This window comes from Patella vulgata, chromosome 6 (genome assembly GCF_932274485.2).
Source record: "Patella vulgata chromosome 6, xgPatVulg1.2, whole genome shotgun sequence".
NCBI classification, from domain to species: Eukaryota; Metazoa; Mollusca; class Gastropoda; family Patellidae; genus Patella; species Patella vulgata.
The window spans coordinates 12186939-12201711 of NC_065884.2; the positions used below are offsets into that span (position 1 = coordinate 12186939).

General features: G+C 38.1%; 1 protein-coding gene and 1 long non-coding RNA gene across 2 annotated transcripts; both read right to left on the reverse strand.

Annotated features, from left to right (window-relative positions):
• Positions 1–3332: 3332 nt before the first annotated feature.
• On the reverse strand, positions 3333–8121 carry LOC126825294 (uncharacterized). Its single transcript, XR_007681871.2, has 6 exons — positions 7953–8121; positions 7110–7262; positions 6383–6714; positions 5641–5728; positions 4854–4939; positions 3333–3796 (listed from the first exon to the last, which is right to left on the reverse strand). It is a non-coding gene; the product is annotated as an uncharacterized LOC126825294 (long non-coding RNA).
• Positions 8122–8848: 727 nt separating this feature from the next.
• LOC126824258 (collagen alpha-1(XIV) chain-like) lies at positions 8849–14385 on the reverse strand. Its single transcript, XM_050553456.2, has 4 exons — positions 14080–14385; positions 13481–13690; positions 10884–11084; positions 8849–8856 (listed from the first exon to the last, which is right to left on the reverse strand). Exons 1-4 carry the CDS (start codon positions 14132–14134, stop codon positions 8849–8851), a joined length of 474 nt encoding a protein of 157 aa, XP_050409413.1. The 5' UTR covers positions 14135–14385.
• Positions 14386–14773: the final 388 nt, after the last annotated feature.

Consider the following 14773-nt stretch of genomic DNA (forward strand, 5'->3'; position numbering starts at 1 on the left):
AATCTCAGTGCATTTACTCGGCCAACACTGGGGTCGAACACGGGGACCTGCAGGTTAGCGAGCAAACGTCTTACCCACTGAGCCACCACGGCTCCACACACACACATGTGCTATATGTATCATATTTTATAAGATCTGAATAGACTTCATTCACTACATTGTCGGTGATCACAATTATGACTGAACGCTCCTCTGAGTCGCTATTAAAATACGCATATCGTAATAACGGTTATACCCTATAATATTTCTCAGGTAAAGTGGGACACAGAATGCTATTCACACGGTCTACTTTTATGATGTAAATCGTAGACCAAGGACACCATTTCATATAGATTTCGATTTTTGAGCACAGTTTATTGTAATTCAATAAAGTTTTCAATAATCTGTCACAATCAAACATGTCAATACAGGGGCGTCAGCTTGAAATTTTTTGAGAAATACATGGTCTCTATCGTCATTTTGGCGTATATACATACACATTGAGAAATCCAACATCCTGTTTGACGTCAATTTTTATTATGAATTAATACGATGACATTGTGATTCAATTTTATTGATGCAAAGCATAAATTGTGATATGTCTATATCATTATCTCGCGCCCATTCTGTTGCACCATCTGACGATAAATGATAAAGCACAATTATGACACTTTTCTCATAGAAAAGGTTGTTTTACAATTTTTTTTTATGTAACGGAGCGGGGTGGATCCGCGCCTGCATTAATAAAATCGTAGTTGATATCCGTCCTACCCATTACCACGTGACTGAAGTATATATTAGTTTTACATCGACACAGGTCTGATCAAAAGTCTCCCTACCACATGTTTGCGCTAAAAAACATTACCACGTGAATGAAGTATGTATTACATCGACACAGGTGTAATCAAAAGTCTCCCTATGACCTATACATGGTTGCACAGGTATCAGTCTTATTCCATAGTACTCCTATATTGTGAAAATTCATGAGTATAGTAAAGCCCGGCCCATACCGCTACGACTACAGACAAGCCGACAGGACTCAGCGTCTTGGGTAGATGTAAAAAAAAATCGGGTCGCGGCTTTACTTCACTTGCCTACGACGGTACCAGTCCACACAGGCCCAACTCTAACAGATTTTGCGTCGTGAGTTACGCCACTTCCCTCTAGCGAGTGATTCCAAAAGTAAACCGGAAGCATAATGCTACTCTCTGATTGGTTAAACATCAGTAAGACAATTGATCGCGTCGTGTGAGTGTCCACACAAACCCGATAAGTTACGACTGCAACCAACTGCATCCGACTACGATTGAACATGTTCAATCGGGCCGACGGGCCACGACGCGACGGAAATCGATTGAATCGTGGTCGTGGGACTGTCCACACTGCACTGAGTATCTGAGACAGGACGTTGCGTTGGGTAGATTCTGGGCAAGTCGTGGTGGTATGGGCCGGGCTTTAGACGTCAACTCAGCGACGCATTTTATTTTGTATCAGACCTTATGATATGATACACCGAGCAAGCGCTAACCAATCGGCCATCCCCCCCCCCCATATTGTAAAAATTCATTAATAAGTATGACGTTAATCCCCGCCTCCATTTCATTTCGTATTATTCAGTTATATTGGAGTTTGACCTAATGTTCAATATTCTGAGAAATCGAGTTTAACGTCCACTCGATAAAAATTATGTCATTTGACTAACACATAGTTCAATTCTATTTCAACAATTCACTAGACTCGGTGAAAAACCCACGAGGTTGGACAGGCGACCCCACTCCTTGTCACATGCGGGGAATCGAAACTACGCCACTTCACTCAATGACAGACGTCACCCACTCTCTCCTCTTACAATAGAGGACTGGATGTAAATAAACATTAAAAGGATCATATGATCGGCAAAAGCATTACAAAATGAAAATGAAATGAAACGGGGTTAACGCCCTATTGCACCGAATGGGCTAATGAAGATGGACATACGCATGTAATGTGCTATGAGGGAATTTCTCATTGGACAGCAGCACTAAGGCATTCTCTTATATCGATTTCCAACTGTTTAAGTGACCTCGGTTTTTCGTCCCATCCTTTCCCGACTCTCTGTCCTGCATCACCGACATGGGTATTAGCGTTTCGAAAAGTTAAAAATGAAAAGACTTTACACGAAAATTAACCGACTTCATTAGCACAGTCGATGTAGAAAATTAGGACGTTTAACCCCATTTACTTTCAATTCATTCATAAGTCAACTACGTGGCCGTGTAATATAAAGAGTGGTCTCCCATTTACACAAACTGAAATAGGGTTTAACGTCGTACTTTTTGCCAACTACCGAGAAATGAAATCGGGTTTAACGTCCTACTGTTCTGCTCCGAATGGGATAATGGAGTCGAGCATACGCCATACAGTGTGCTATGAGGGAAATTTAGCCCGGGCAGCGGCATTATGGTTTACACTTTATCGAGTTCCAACCGCCAATGGATATTTTACGTACACGGCAATGTATATACGGGACCTCAGTATTCCGTCCCATCCGAACGACTAGATAGATGCCCTTGTCAGGTCCTCCGTCCTGTACCACTGGCAAGGAAAAACCACGTCGGAAAATCCCGATCATCTTTCTTGGCCAATGCAGGGATCGAACACGCGATCTCCGAGCTAGCTAGCCAGCCTCTTACCCTCTTAGCCACCGTGGCTCCCTCACCTACCGAGCTAAAGAAATGCAATGAAATGGGGTTTAACGTCCTACTGTTCTGCTTCCACAGGGCTAATGAAGATGGGCGTATGCCATACGATATACTATGAGGGAAAGTTTGCCCGGACTTTTGTACTACTGCCTACACTTTTATCGAATTCCAACTGTCAAGGTGTCTTTTACGTTTCTTCTTCAGAAACAAAAATACCAAAATACCAGAAGTACCATCCAAGGAAGACCATCATCGCCACCAACACCAAAAACAGTGAAATCGCTTTTGTAAATTAATCTAATGTATTGTATGTATTTTTAATAAAACTAGGAAATATCGCGAACTAACTTTTCATCATCCTAGGTCAGTGCTTATGTGGAGACTTAACCTCTCTCCCAAATTCTTAAACCTAACCCAACCCTAACTCTACTGCGCCTCAGGACAACATCTTGCAATTAGAAAAGGCAATATTACGATTATCAAACATGAACAACGACAAAATCAAAGTGCAATTATTATTTATTTATAAACAACATAGCATAGCGTTATAATCAAATATTATTTCACTATATTTATTTTGTTATTGTAAATTGATAGGGTATTGAAATGTAAATAACATGGAGAGAAGTTGGTTTGAACAGAACAAGTTCATCCAGAAAACATTATTTGATTACAGAGCAAACATCTATATATTAGGTTAATAAAAATATATGGAGTATCAAACAATGTTGGTTTGCATAAAATAGTATGCATGAAATCTATCTAGAAAACAAAGCCGTAAATTTAATTAATTTGGTTATCATAAAGGCACGATAGATTATTATGTAATTACAATATGGTTGGTTTGACTAAAATTGCACAAATTCGAAAGACAACGATTGTTTTTTTATTGAGAAAATGTCTATTTTGCGTTCAATATCCGGTACTGTGATTTTATTGTATTCGATTAAACTTTAGGATCTTAATACTACATATTTTATACAAGTCAAAGAGAACCGAATCAAATATAACTTATTTACATACAAACGACAAACCATGAAGCTAAGCCGGGTTATAAAATGAAAAACAGTCGGTATATTCAGAGTAGTCATCCAGTTTGTAGACCAACAAGCTATCTAACATGTTGATACAATGATCTGAAAAAATATGAAATGAATATATTTAATGTCTAAGGTAGACAACTCTAGTGAGTTGTGAACATAATTGGACACAGATCACTAAAGATTTCCCCATTGACTCCAATGTTAATTCTCGTATCTTAGACCGGCTCTAACTTTTTCCCAAATTTTCGTTGGGTAGAACGCTTTCTACCACAGATGGAGCAACATGTGGCAACCACTTGCCCAAAGGCACGTATGAGGTTCTTCATGAAAAACTTGAGATACACAAGCTGGAAGTAGAGACAAGTAAACATGCAATTTCAGGCCCTACATTTCAACGTAACCAACCTCTCAACTCTTGTATCCTTCCGCATCAAAATTATGAATATTCACCAAAACCTGGCAGAAAATGTATTTTCAAACCCTTTTCCTCAATTCTACACCAAAATGTCAACAAAAATCACCATGCAAAAGGGGGAAAAAGGAAAAGGGAGAGGAAGACTAAAAATAGCTTTGGCCCTTGTAGGAATATTTGGTGATCTGTGTCCAATTAATCCACCCTTATCGCCAAACTGATAACAAAACATAAGATAATTCAAAATTCTAAAAAGGTTTATCGTATTTGTTTGTCAATTTGTATGTTGATTCACTACTAGAGAACCATGATACAAGCTCTTTGTTCTGCCTATTTCAATCGGGGTTGCTGTAAGACCAGCACTATTTTTCATTATAAAAAGACTAGCATATAACTATTACAAACTCTCAAGTATTTTAATCCCATTTTATCTGCTCTTTCTGGACTAACAAAGACGGGTATACCATTTACCTTACGATGTGTAATGATTTAATGAAATTAGGTTTAACGTCCTACTTTTCTGTATCGACTGTGCTGATAATGACGGGGTGTACGCCATGCTATGAGGGAACTTTTGCCCGGGCAGCGGTGCTACGGCCTTCTATCTTTTCGAATGTCAACTGTCATTCACAAGTGCACAAGTAGAAACCAAGCCAATAAACGCCAGGATCGAACACGGGACGTATAGGTTAGCGAACCAGAGAATTAACAACGCTCCAACTTTACAAAGGGACTTACATAATCTATCCATCCTTTAAAATTCTGGAACCCAGTACCTTGACCTAGTAGGAAGGCACACTGTGATCTTAATATTCTAGCATCAGCTGTAAAAGAAATAGATAGGAAATGAAATTGGGTTTAACGTCCTACTGTTCTGCTCCGACTAGGATAATAAAGACGGACAGACGCCATACAGTGCGCTACAGTCTATTTTTATATCGAATCCCAACTGCAAATAGTTCTTTTATGTGCATGGTTTGTAGTCCCATCCGAACGTTGTCCCTTGCGAATTATATGTGACATCATGTGTTAGCTTCAAAAGTCGCTCATATTGCACACTTTTATTAATTATTATCTATATTTCATTTATTATTTTCTCTCACGGACATTGTGTGTTTCTGAATTATTTTCAGAAGCCGGGGGGGGGGGGCGAATTATTAGCGCGTGTGCGATGTATCATAAGGTCTGTCATTGAGTCAGCTGGCGTGATTTCGATTCCCCGGTTGTACGTGACAAGTAGTAGGGTCGCCTGGCCAACCTCGTGGGTTTTCTCCCGGCCCTTCGGTTTCCTCCCACTGCTAAAGACCCCCTACGCGCGAGCAAAAAATTATTGAAATAACATTGAACCATACTTTAGTCCCGAAATGACCTAGTTTGTGTCGATCTGACGTTAAACCAACCCCTACCCAGCATATTTTAAAACATCATATTTTATGATGTGCATCGTCTGTAAAATTACAAACAAAACTAGTACAGATTATTCTGCCAATTCCCAGAGTTTGGTGAAACAGAAAACTATTCTTACCTGGGAGACTTTTGCTCTTACTGCCAGAGTCAACATTCGCTGTAAATTGCCCATCCTTCAAACTGTATTCAACTACCCGCCATGGGACCTGATAATAAAACAACATTAAAAATGTTATTAAAAATGTTGATAATATTTAAAATACTCGCCCAATTTGGTTATACATGGCGACATAATATCAAAACAAGCTTAACATCTTTGATCTGGGTTAACATATGTATGGAAGACCAAACATCTCTCTACTCAATGTTCTTAATTATTAGTTCTTAATTCATATTCCCTTAATTCCCTTTTCTGCACATTTTGCTGTCGTATTAAGAAATTAGCATTTGTATCTGAAATTATCACTTGTTTTAAAATCAGACCGGGATAATGAATGCGTGCCTGCATCATGTAGTGTGTTATTGCGTCATGTATATCCATCTACTGGTCATCGAATTCCAATTGCCAATGTTTCTGTTACGTCAAACGTGCACACCAGTGTGTACACGGATTCCCGGTTTTCATGCTATCCCAACGACTAGATACTGTTCTTTGTCACGCCTTCCATGATATATTCCCTGGTAACATTGAGATTGGACCCGGAACCTGAGCCACATATAGAAATGAAATGGGGTTTAACTTCCTACTGTTCTGCTCCTATACTGGGCTAATGTAAACGGGGCCACATATAGACCAGCAGATGAAGTTAAATATTAATTTGTACTAGCCATAGTTTTGGTTCATTATAGTTTATACGTACATACGAATTAACATCAAGTGTGTGGACAGATGATGTAGTATCCGTAAGGTTGAATTTGACAGTGTTATGTTGGTTGATTATGCTTATTGACGGTTGCTTATTACAATCACCATTGGTAACCACGGCTTGTGCTTCAGAACTATCCGACGTTTGGCGATATTTGACCTTTATGTTAACTTTAGATTGGAAGTCAACATTGGCCAATGTTAGAATCCTAATGGTTGCGTTGCCATTGAAATAAGCTTCACCATTGTTGATTGAAGTACCATAGTTGTCATACTCTCCAGCGTCGTCTGAGTTGAAATGAATGTCCACAATAGGCTTGCAGGCAGCTGAAATCGAATTATACCAAAATGGTGGTATCTTTTAGAAAGATTAAACCAAATACAAAATATAATAATCTACATGAATGAACAAACACATCAATGTGTACACGACACTTATACGGGCGACTATACGTGACCCCTTGTCGGGTATTCTTTCTGCAGCACTGACAAGAGGTAAGTATAACAGAAATTGCAGATGAAGTTTCTCGGTCAACACCGGGACCTCCAGGTTAGTGAGCAAAAGTCTTACTCACCAGAGAGAAAAACGTGCATGGGGCGTACAAAATAAATCCAAATGTAAAAGTATATTCAGACAATACTGAAGAGCTAGTTGATGGTGGTTTATGTTAAAATATAATAAAATATACAAGCACATTCGAATTTTACATGTCTTTACTTACGATAACAAGAAGTTAATAATTCTGTCTCACATCTACATGTGGCTTGGTTAAAAGTCGTACCGGCTGGACAAGGCAACTTGAAAAACGTGCCAGCTGGGGTAACCCAATCATAATGACATCTATCATTAGTTCTTTCTCTAAACTGACAGCTCTCTGTAAAAATATATTATTGAAGGTCTTTATTTTGGCTTCAAGTGTCTATCATTTAGACATTTATTCACATCACAAGCCTATAATCAAATCTCTGGTCCATCGAATGGACGTACTTCACATCGATTAGAATAGCTTTGATATTTAAAAATTAACCGATAAAATAGATAAAATTGGGACTTGTCAAGTACCGTTGCTACGATAATAAACAATCTACGTTATATCTTCAAACAGTCATAACTTCGCTCAGCGTAAATAATTTGAATTATATTTTCAATATATTCATTTCTCATTTTCTATTTATGAACTATTATGGTAAGAACGGCAAATCTTGCATAATGCACCTTTAACTTTAAAGGAATTTAATCTTTATTACCATGTGTTTGGGTGCAACATAGCCCAGTCGGAGGTGACATGCTATAACTTCATTTCGTGACTAACCTATAGTTCAGTTGTTTTCAATACATTGCTTGTGACAAGGGGTCTTTAGATCTATAAGGAATTCGTAGAACTCGGTCTAAACTCACGCGGTTGGTCAAGCCCCTCTACTCCTTGTTACGTACACCCGGAGAATCGAAACCACGTCACTAGACTGAGTGACAGACCTTATGATCTAACGCGAAACTATTTGACACTCCCCTCCCCCGACAGACATGATATATACTATTTAAATATATAAGTAATACTACATACCAGGAATAGGTATAGGGCTTTTGCATGACGTATTTACAGAACAGTAGCCATTAATTGAATCATAGGAATATCCAGGTTGACATTGTCTGACTTGTGTTTTACCATCTACACATCGATAATACTGAGAACAGTTTCCATTTGTCTTGTATGAATAGCCATCTACCTTTGTATTGCATGGATCTGTCAATAAAAATGTAACAAAAGTGAAGGTGTTTCATATTTGAATATTTCCCGATTGAACTCTACCATGTGCCATGCGTTTCCAATTGGGTTCAAACACATCACCAGCGAATATTATAATTTTCATACCAAAAATGGCGAGCCGCATTTTAAATTTTTCGCCAAATATGACTTAATGTGAATTTATTTTAAAAAATCGGAAAAATACTTCCCGTTATGATAGAAAGATAAAATTTGGCACAATACATAAGGCATGCACATAGTTGGCCTGAGCTTATTATCTAACGACTCGTGGCTTCTCTGTAATCTTCTTGGCCTCACCGAAGGACAGGAATGCGATGCAGGTACCATGTGGCGGATGGGATTTTTTTTTTGAATTTAAGAATTTTCTAAGCTTGGTGGAGATCACTCCTGTGATAAACAATCTTGCTGAACGGGGTATCAAGATGATCCAAGACTTCATTGACAAGACTGACGACGAAGAACCGTTGCAGGCCTTGCTACAGTCAGTCGAAATGCATCACGCCAAATTTCATGACTATACGAAACCCACTATTGCTCGTGTGGATTGTTAAATGACTTTTGTGACTATCTGAAGTGTTTCGGTCTCTCTTGTATGATGAAATATTCATCTAGGGTAACCTGTACAGCTAATTTAGTTTTTTGTTTCTTTCCATTTGTGTAGATGACATTTGTGACATTTTGGCGGAGTTTAATCAGGGTGCTCTTAACAAATTATACAGAAAAAGACTCTTTTTTTTTAAAAAAAAGCCAAATGGCAACTTTGCTGAATTTTGACGCTAAAATTCTGAAATAAATCGCAGATCATCTTTGTGCCTTATCTATGCACTGTGATAAGTTTTATCTCTCTACTGTAACGGGAAGTATTTTTCCAATTTTTTTAATATTTCACATTGAGTCATATTTGGCGAAATTTTTAAAATATTCGCTGGTAATGAGTTTGGACCCAACTGTAAATGCATCGCACATGGTAGAGTTCAATTGCGAAAACAAAAGTTCAAATATGAAAGCGTGAAATAGGAACACTATCAAACTGATCAGCATTACATATTGAAATGGATGACATCGAGTTAATTAACTCTCGATCAGTATTAACTTTTTTTCTTCTGCAAATTAAATTCTTAAATCAATTCTTTACTGTGTTGGAAGGGTATCTGCATAAAATATGGGTACGTAAAATAGTACACGAAGCCGTAAAATGAGTAAAAATTCTGCCGGGGTCAAGTTGTGTTGCTACATCCGATGCTATCGAGGTGCTATGACGTAGACCCATGCTGCTCGTGAACTTAAAGGCCGGTCATCTTCTACAGATTTAAAAGAAGACTTTCGCATTACCTCTGTGAAACAGATCGAAAGACTATTTGTATTTAATAGCTATTCACAGTGTCAGTATTACTATAAATTATAGTAATATAACGCGTCGTCATACAACGGTACACGAACTCTTCATACCAGTCTCGGTGCCACGGTGGCTAAGTGGGTAAGACGCTGGCTCGCTATCCTGGGGACCGCGGGTTCGATCTCGGTATTGGCTGAGATTTTCCGGCGTGGTTTCACCATTTCAGTGTTGCTCGACTTAGGGCCTGGCAAGGACAGCTGTCTAGTTGTTCGGATACGACGAAAATCCAAGGTCCTGTGTACGGTGTACACATTGGAGTACAAGTAAAAGATCTCTTGGTAGTTGGAATTCGATATAAAAGTAGCAGAATTTCCCTCATAGCACACTGTATGGCATATGTCCGTCTTCATTAACTCAGTCGGAGCAGAACAGTGGAGTTAAACCCCATTTCATACCATTCATTTCATACATGCCTCGTTAGTTAAAATGCTAAACTTCAAAATACAAATCGTTAAAATTTGATATATAATACAAATGATGTCAGGAAAAAGGTTTCAAAACACAAACCACGTTTTGATATTTATGCACAATTAGTAGACCTTGTTTAGAGTGAGTGAGAGAGAGAGAGAGAGAGAGAGAGAGAGAGAGAAACACAAACCACGTTTTGATATTTATGCACAATTAGTAGACCTTGTTTAGAGTGAGAGAGAGAGAGAGAGAGAGATAGAAGAGAGAGAGAGAGAGAGGGGGGCAACGTCCACTCGACACAAACTAGGTCATTTCGGGACTGGTTTAATTTTATTACAATAATTCGCTTGCGCGTTGGGGTCTTTAGCAGTGGGAGGACCCGGAGAAAACCCACGAGGTTGGACAGGCGACCCTACTCCTTGTCACGTACAACCGGGGATTCGAAACCACGCCAGTTGACTTAATGACACAGCGCGCACGTGCTAACCATTCGCCCCCCCCCCCAACCTTGTTTAGAGAGGAATGGGATTTAACGTCCATTCGACACAAATTTCAATTTTATTTCAATAATTCGCTTATGCATAGGGGTCTTTAACAGTAGAAGGAAACCTGGGGACCTGGATAAACTCCCAAGGTTGCACAGGCGACCCATTCCTTGTCAAGTACAAGCTGTGGAATTGAAATCACGTTATTTGACTCAATAACAGACCTTACGATCTAAAATGAACCAAAAAACTAAGATCACTGTAAATCTATATTGGGAACCATAACCTAGCTTTCTGAATCAATGCAAGACCTTACTATGGAAGACCAAGCAGCTCTTTATTCAGTGTTCTTAATTCTTAGTACTTAATGCACAATCCATAATTATTATTTCTTCATTTGTTGTCGTATTTCGACATTTGTACAGATAGGCATCTTACCTTTATCACAAGCGACATTGCCAATATGATTACAGGTCAGTTTATCTTGATTCCAGAAAGTTCCATATCCACATTGTTTTACGTGGTGTTGGTGTAAGGTGAAATTTGCTGTAAATTCACATTGAATGTACTTATCACAATCTGTATGTGGGTTGTATCCAATACCGTTAGCCATTTTACAACCATCACATGGATTAGTAGCTAAAAATAGTCACGACAGTGACATTTAAACAAAATAGCAAATATTTTAAATAATTCTTCATTTAATATCATCACCGCCTCGAATCACCCCCGGGCAAAATTTCTCATAGTACACTGTATGGCGTATGCCTGTCTTCATTAGCCCAGTCGAACCGTAGGCCATTAATCCCATTTCATTTAATTTCACTAATAGGGCGTACTGGAATGTCCTGTGGCCATGGAAGCCACGGTGGCTAAGTGTGTAAGACACTGGCTCGTTGGCTGAGAAAGTTCATCGTTATTTTCTGGCCTTGTTTCGCCTTGTCAGTGGTACAGGACGGAGAGCCCGACAAAGCGTATGTAAAAAGACCTCTTCGCAGTTGGATTTCGATATAAGGGTAAGCCGTAGCGCCGCTGTCTGAGCAAAATTCCTCTCATGACACATTGTATGGCGTATGGCCGTCTTTATTAGCTCGTCGCAGCAGAATAGTAGCATGTAAAACCCCATTTTATTTCATTTCATTTCGCTGTCGTCATTTTGTTCATAACAGACGCTTGTATATATTCGGCCTACCTCGGTATTTCATTTGACCTCGGCTACACGTCTTTCAAAAGCGTCGTCTTTAAAGAAAATTGCGACAATGCAAAGTAAAATCTCCTAACAATGCCTTTTCCTAATGCCAGGTGGAGAGCGGAGAGGCATATCAAGCAACCTCGAATGGGCGAGCTACATGACATGATGAAGATCACAGAATAACCGAGGTTTGCCGAATGGTTCTCAAGATTATAAATTATTTTACAAAATTGAAATTTTAAAAAATCCTTATACGGCATTTAGTAATTGAACATATGATATAAAACACAATTTATATGGAAGACAATCACTGGGTTTATTTCACACTACGTTTCAACAAGTTCCTCTTGTCATTCTCAAGTAAGTAAATGGACATTAAAATACAAAATATAAAATTATAAGTTCAAAATTATAAATTAATTTACACAATTAAAACTTTTTCTTTAAAATCGAAAATGAAAAATAGATATTCAAAATTATAATTCAAAATTAAAAATCAAAAATAGAAATAGGAAATCGAACAAACAAAAAATAGTTCGTATTTGAGCTTCCGTACTTAACTCCATTTCTTTTCATTGCATTTCATTTTAGACTACCAATATCAATCATAGGATGAATTCTTTCTAAAGGACAATAAATTGGTATTCACGTAATCATATCATGACGTGTTAATGGTTAGTCAACTTATTTAGACCTTTTCCCATTATTCACGTCAATCACTAACAATTGCATGCAGAATTGTTCGAAATAGTTTCAGAGTGCCATATACTCTTGTTAAAACATTGATTCTACATAAGCAAGACAAACTATTTTAGGCAGGCATAGAAAATCCTGAGCAAGAGACAACAGTAGATTTAAATTGAAAATTGATTTTAGCAATTACTAACGCGTCTTGGGTCCTAATGATCTCATGACATGTCTATTGGACTAACAGGAGGTGTTTATCTCCTAATTGTAACATGCTATTTTTTAGAATTTTAAAAGAACTTATTTTATTGTGTAAACTTCAAAATTCATCTCACTGCAAATCGGTTTTAGTGACTTAAAAACCACAGAAATCAATTTTGACGTAATGAAAACGTCGTGACGTAGCGGGGTAACTGGCTGCTCATGTTCGATTTGGCTCGCTTATCGTCTTGTTGCTATAGTAGCCGTATGAGTATAGACACACAAAAAAGCCCTAAAATTCTCACTTCATTTTTTTAAAAAATCATTTTTGAAACACAATAGATTTTTGAATATGTTGTTGTTTGTAGCTGTTACCTGACAAGGGGGTAGCGTTTCAAGTTCATCTTCGGACATATCTCCAAATATTTCCTTTAATGTACCAAGATCAAAATTGAGTGTCTCCATTGTGCTTATCTTCATTAAAGTAGTACGCATAATATTAATACGCAGTGATTTTTCTAATTTAGATGGGTGTTTTTGTCCAATAGACAGTGTCTAATCGACCAATCAAAACGCAAGATTCACCCTTAAGCATGTTACAGAGTCATATAACGTAAATGGAGAAAGCTAGATCGATGACGGTCTAGCAAAAATGACTTCATATGTGGATTGCGGGTTAGGGTAACAGCTAGGTTCAGGGCTGGGGGTTAGCGCTAGTCCTGTTTGTCTCTCAACCCCTCCCCCGAATTCTTAAGCCTAACCCACAATCCACATATGACGTCATATTATGTGTTACACCGTCTCCGATCTAACGTACCTTCTCCATCTTAAGTCCGTCCATGCATTATTCAAATTACAGATCTACATTTCGTTTCGTATTTTATATAAATATAAATTTTGAGCCATAAAAAGAAACGAAATAAGAGCTGTGTTTTATTCAGATTGTTATACTTACTTTCACAAATTTCGTCCACTAGACTTTTTATCTGTTGGGCAAGTAATGTGTAATTGGCGACAAGTAATACTTGGCCAGTTGATGAGGCTATACCATTTAGTTCCTGGTTATCAATATTGGTTCCGACTCCGATGGCAAACATATTAATGTTCTGGTCTTTGGCATTTTTTGCTTCAGTCAGAGTTGCAGACGTACTGCTTGATTTCCCATCTGATATTTTTATATATAAAAAAAATGGCGTTACAACAAAATATTAATATTTTCTGATTTCAGCAGATATTCTGCAAAACATGACAACAAATTTGTACAGAAATAACAGAAATAAAAAAAAACCCCAAAAAACCTGGGAATTGGAATTTCATCGCTTGAAATTTGGCTAGAAGTACAAGATATAATTGTCTGTAGTTCTGGGATTGCATTTAAAAAAATGCACTTGTTAAAGATCCCCTAATTAATACTCTACACTGGGTGATATTTTGGCCATAGGTTTCTAAAAACATGTAATAGTTAGCAGGCACGACTGTGCTCTTCTTCTACACATGGTTGTGAACCGAAAATGTCGAAAATTGAAAACTGTCTATTAGTATAAAGTTTCTTACCGGTGATAACAATGCCAACTTTAGAGCTTGAAGAATTACTGAACATCTGAATCATTCTGGCTATACCCAGGTAGGTGCGTGTTAATCCTCCTGGTTGTATAAGATTATCTATTGTTTTATTCAGATAACTTTCATCGCCTGATAATGGAATGACATCTCGTACGTCACTACTGTAGACGATCACGCCGAACCGAACAGATGGACTCACAACAAGAAAAGTAACAAAATCTTTTAAAAATCCCTTAACTTCTTTAAAGTCTTTCGCGGTGATACTACCAGAGCCATCGACAACTGCTATGACGTCAATAAATTGTTGGCACCCTGTAGGATCTGTTGACAGAAAGATGAACAACAAGATAAAAAATGTATTTTTTTTAGGGTAGTTTAAGTTTGCTGGCAACTAAATCAGGCGATGATATCGCTGGCAATTTTCTTGTTTTCAATTTAAATGACTTAGCGCACGCGCAGAGGTCTTTCCTGTGGGAGGAAACCGGAGTAACCGGAGTAAACGCAAGAGCTTCAGAAGGCGCCCACTATATGTTCACACCAGGGATCGAAACCACGTCTGCTTTTATCGATGGTGATATCACAGACAAGGGGTATGCCTTGAAAGCTACCATTTAAATATTAAATGAAATCATGAATTATATGGCCACGCTGTATTTTTCTAAAACAAGGAGATATCGCTCAGCAG

Coding starts and splice junctions, on each gene's coding strand:
- LOC126824258 (XM_050553456.2), bottom strand. CDS start 14,134: ATGATTCAGATGTTCAGTAATTCTTCAAGCTCTAAAGTTGGCATTGTT. Junction 13,691..14,079: donor AGTTGGCATTGTTATCACCG/GTAAGAAACTTT, acceptor TAAAAATATCAG/ATGGGAAATCAAGCAGTACG. Junction 11,085..13,480: donor AGTGGACGAAATTTGTGAAA/GTAAGTATAACA, acceptor GACTATTTTTAG/CTACTAATCCATGTGATGGT.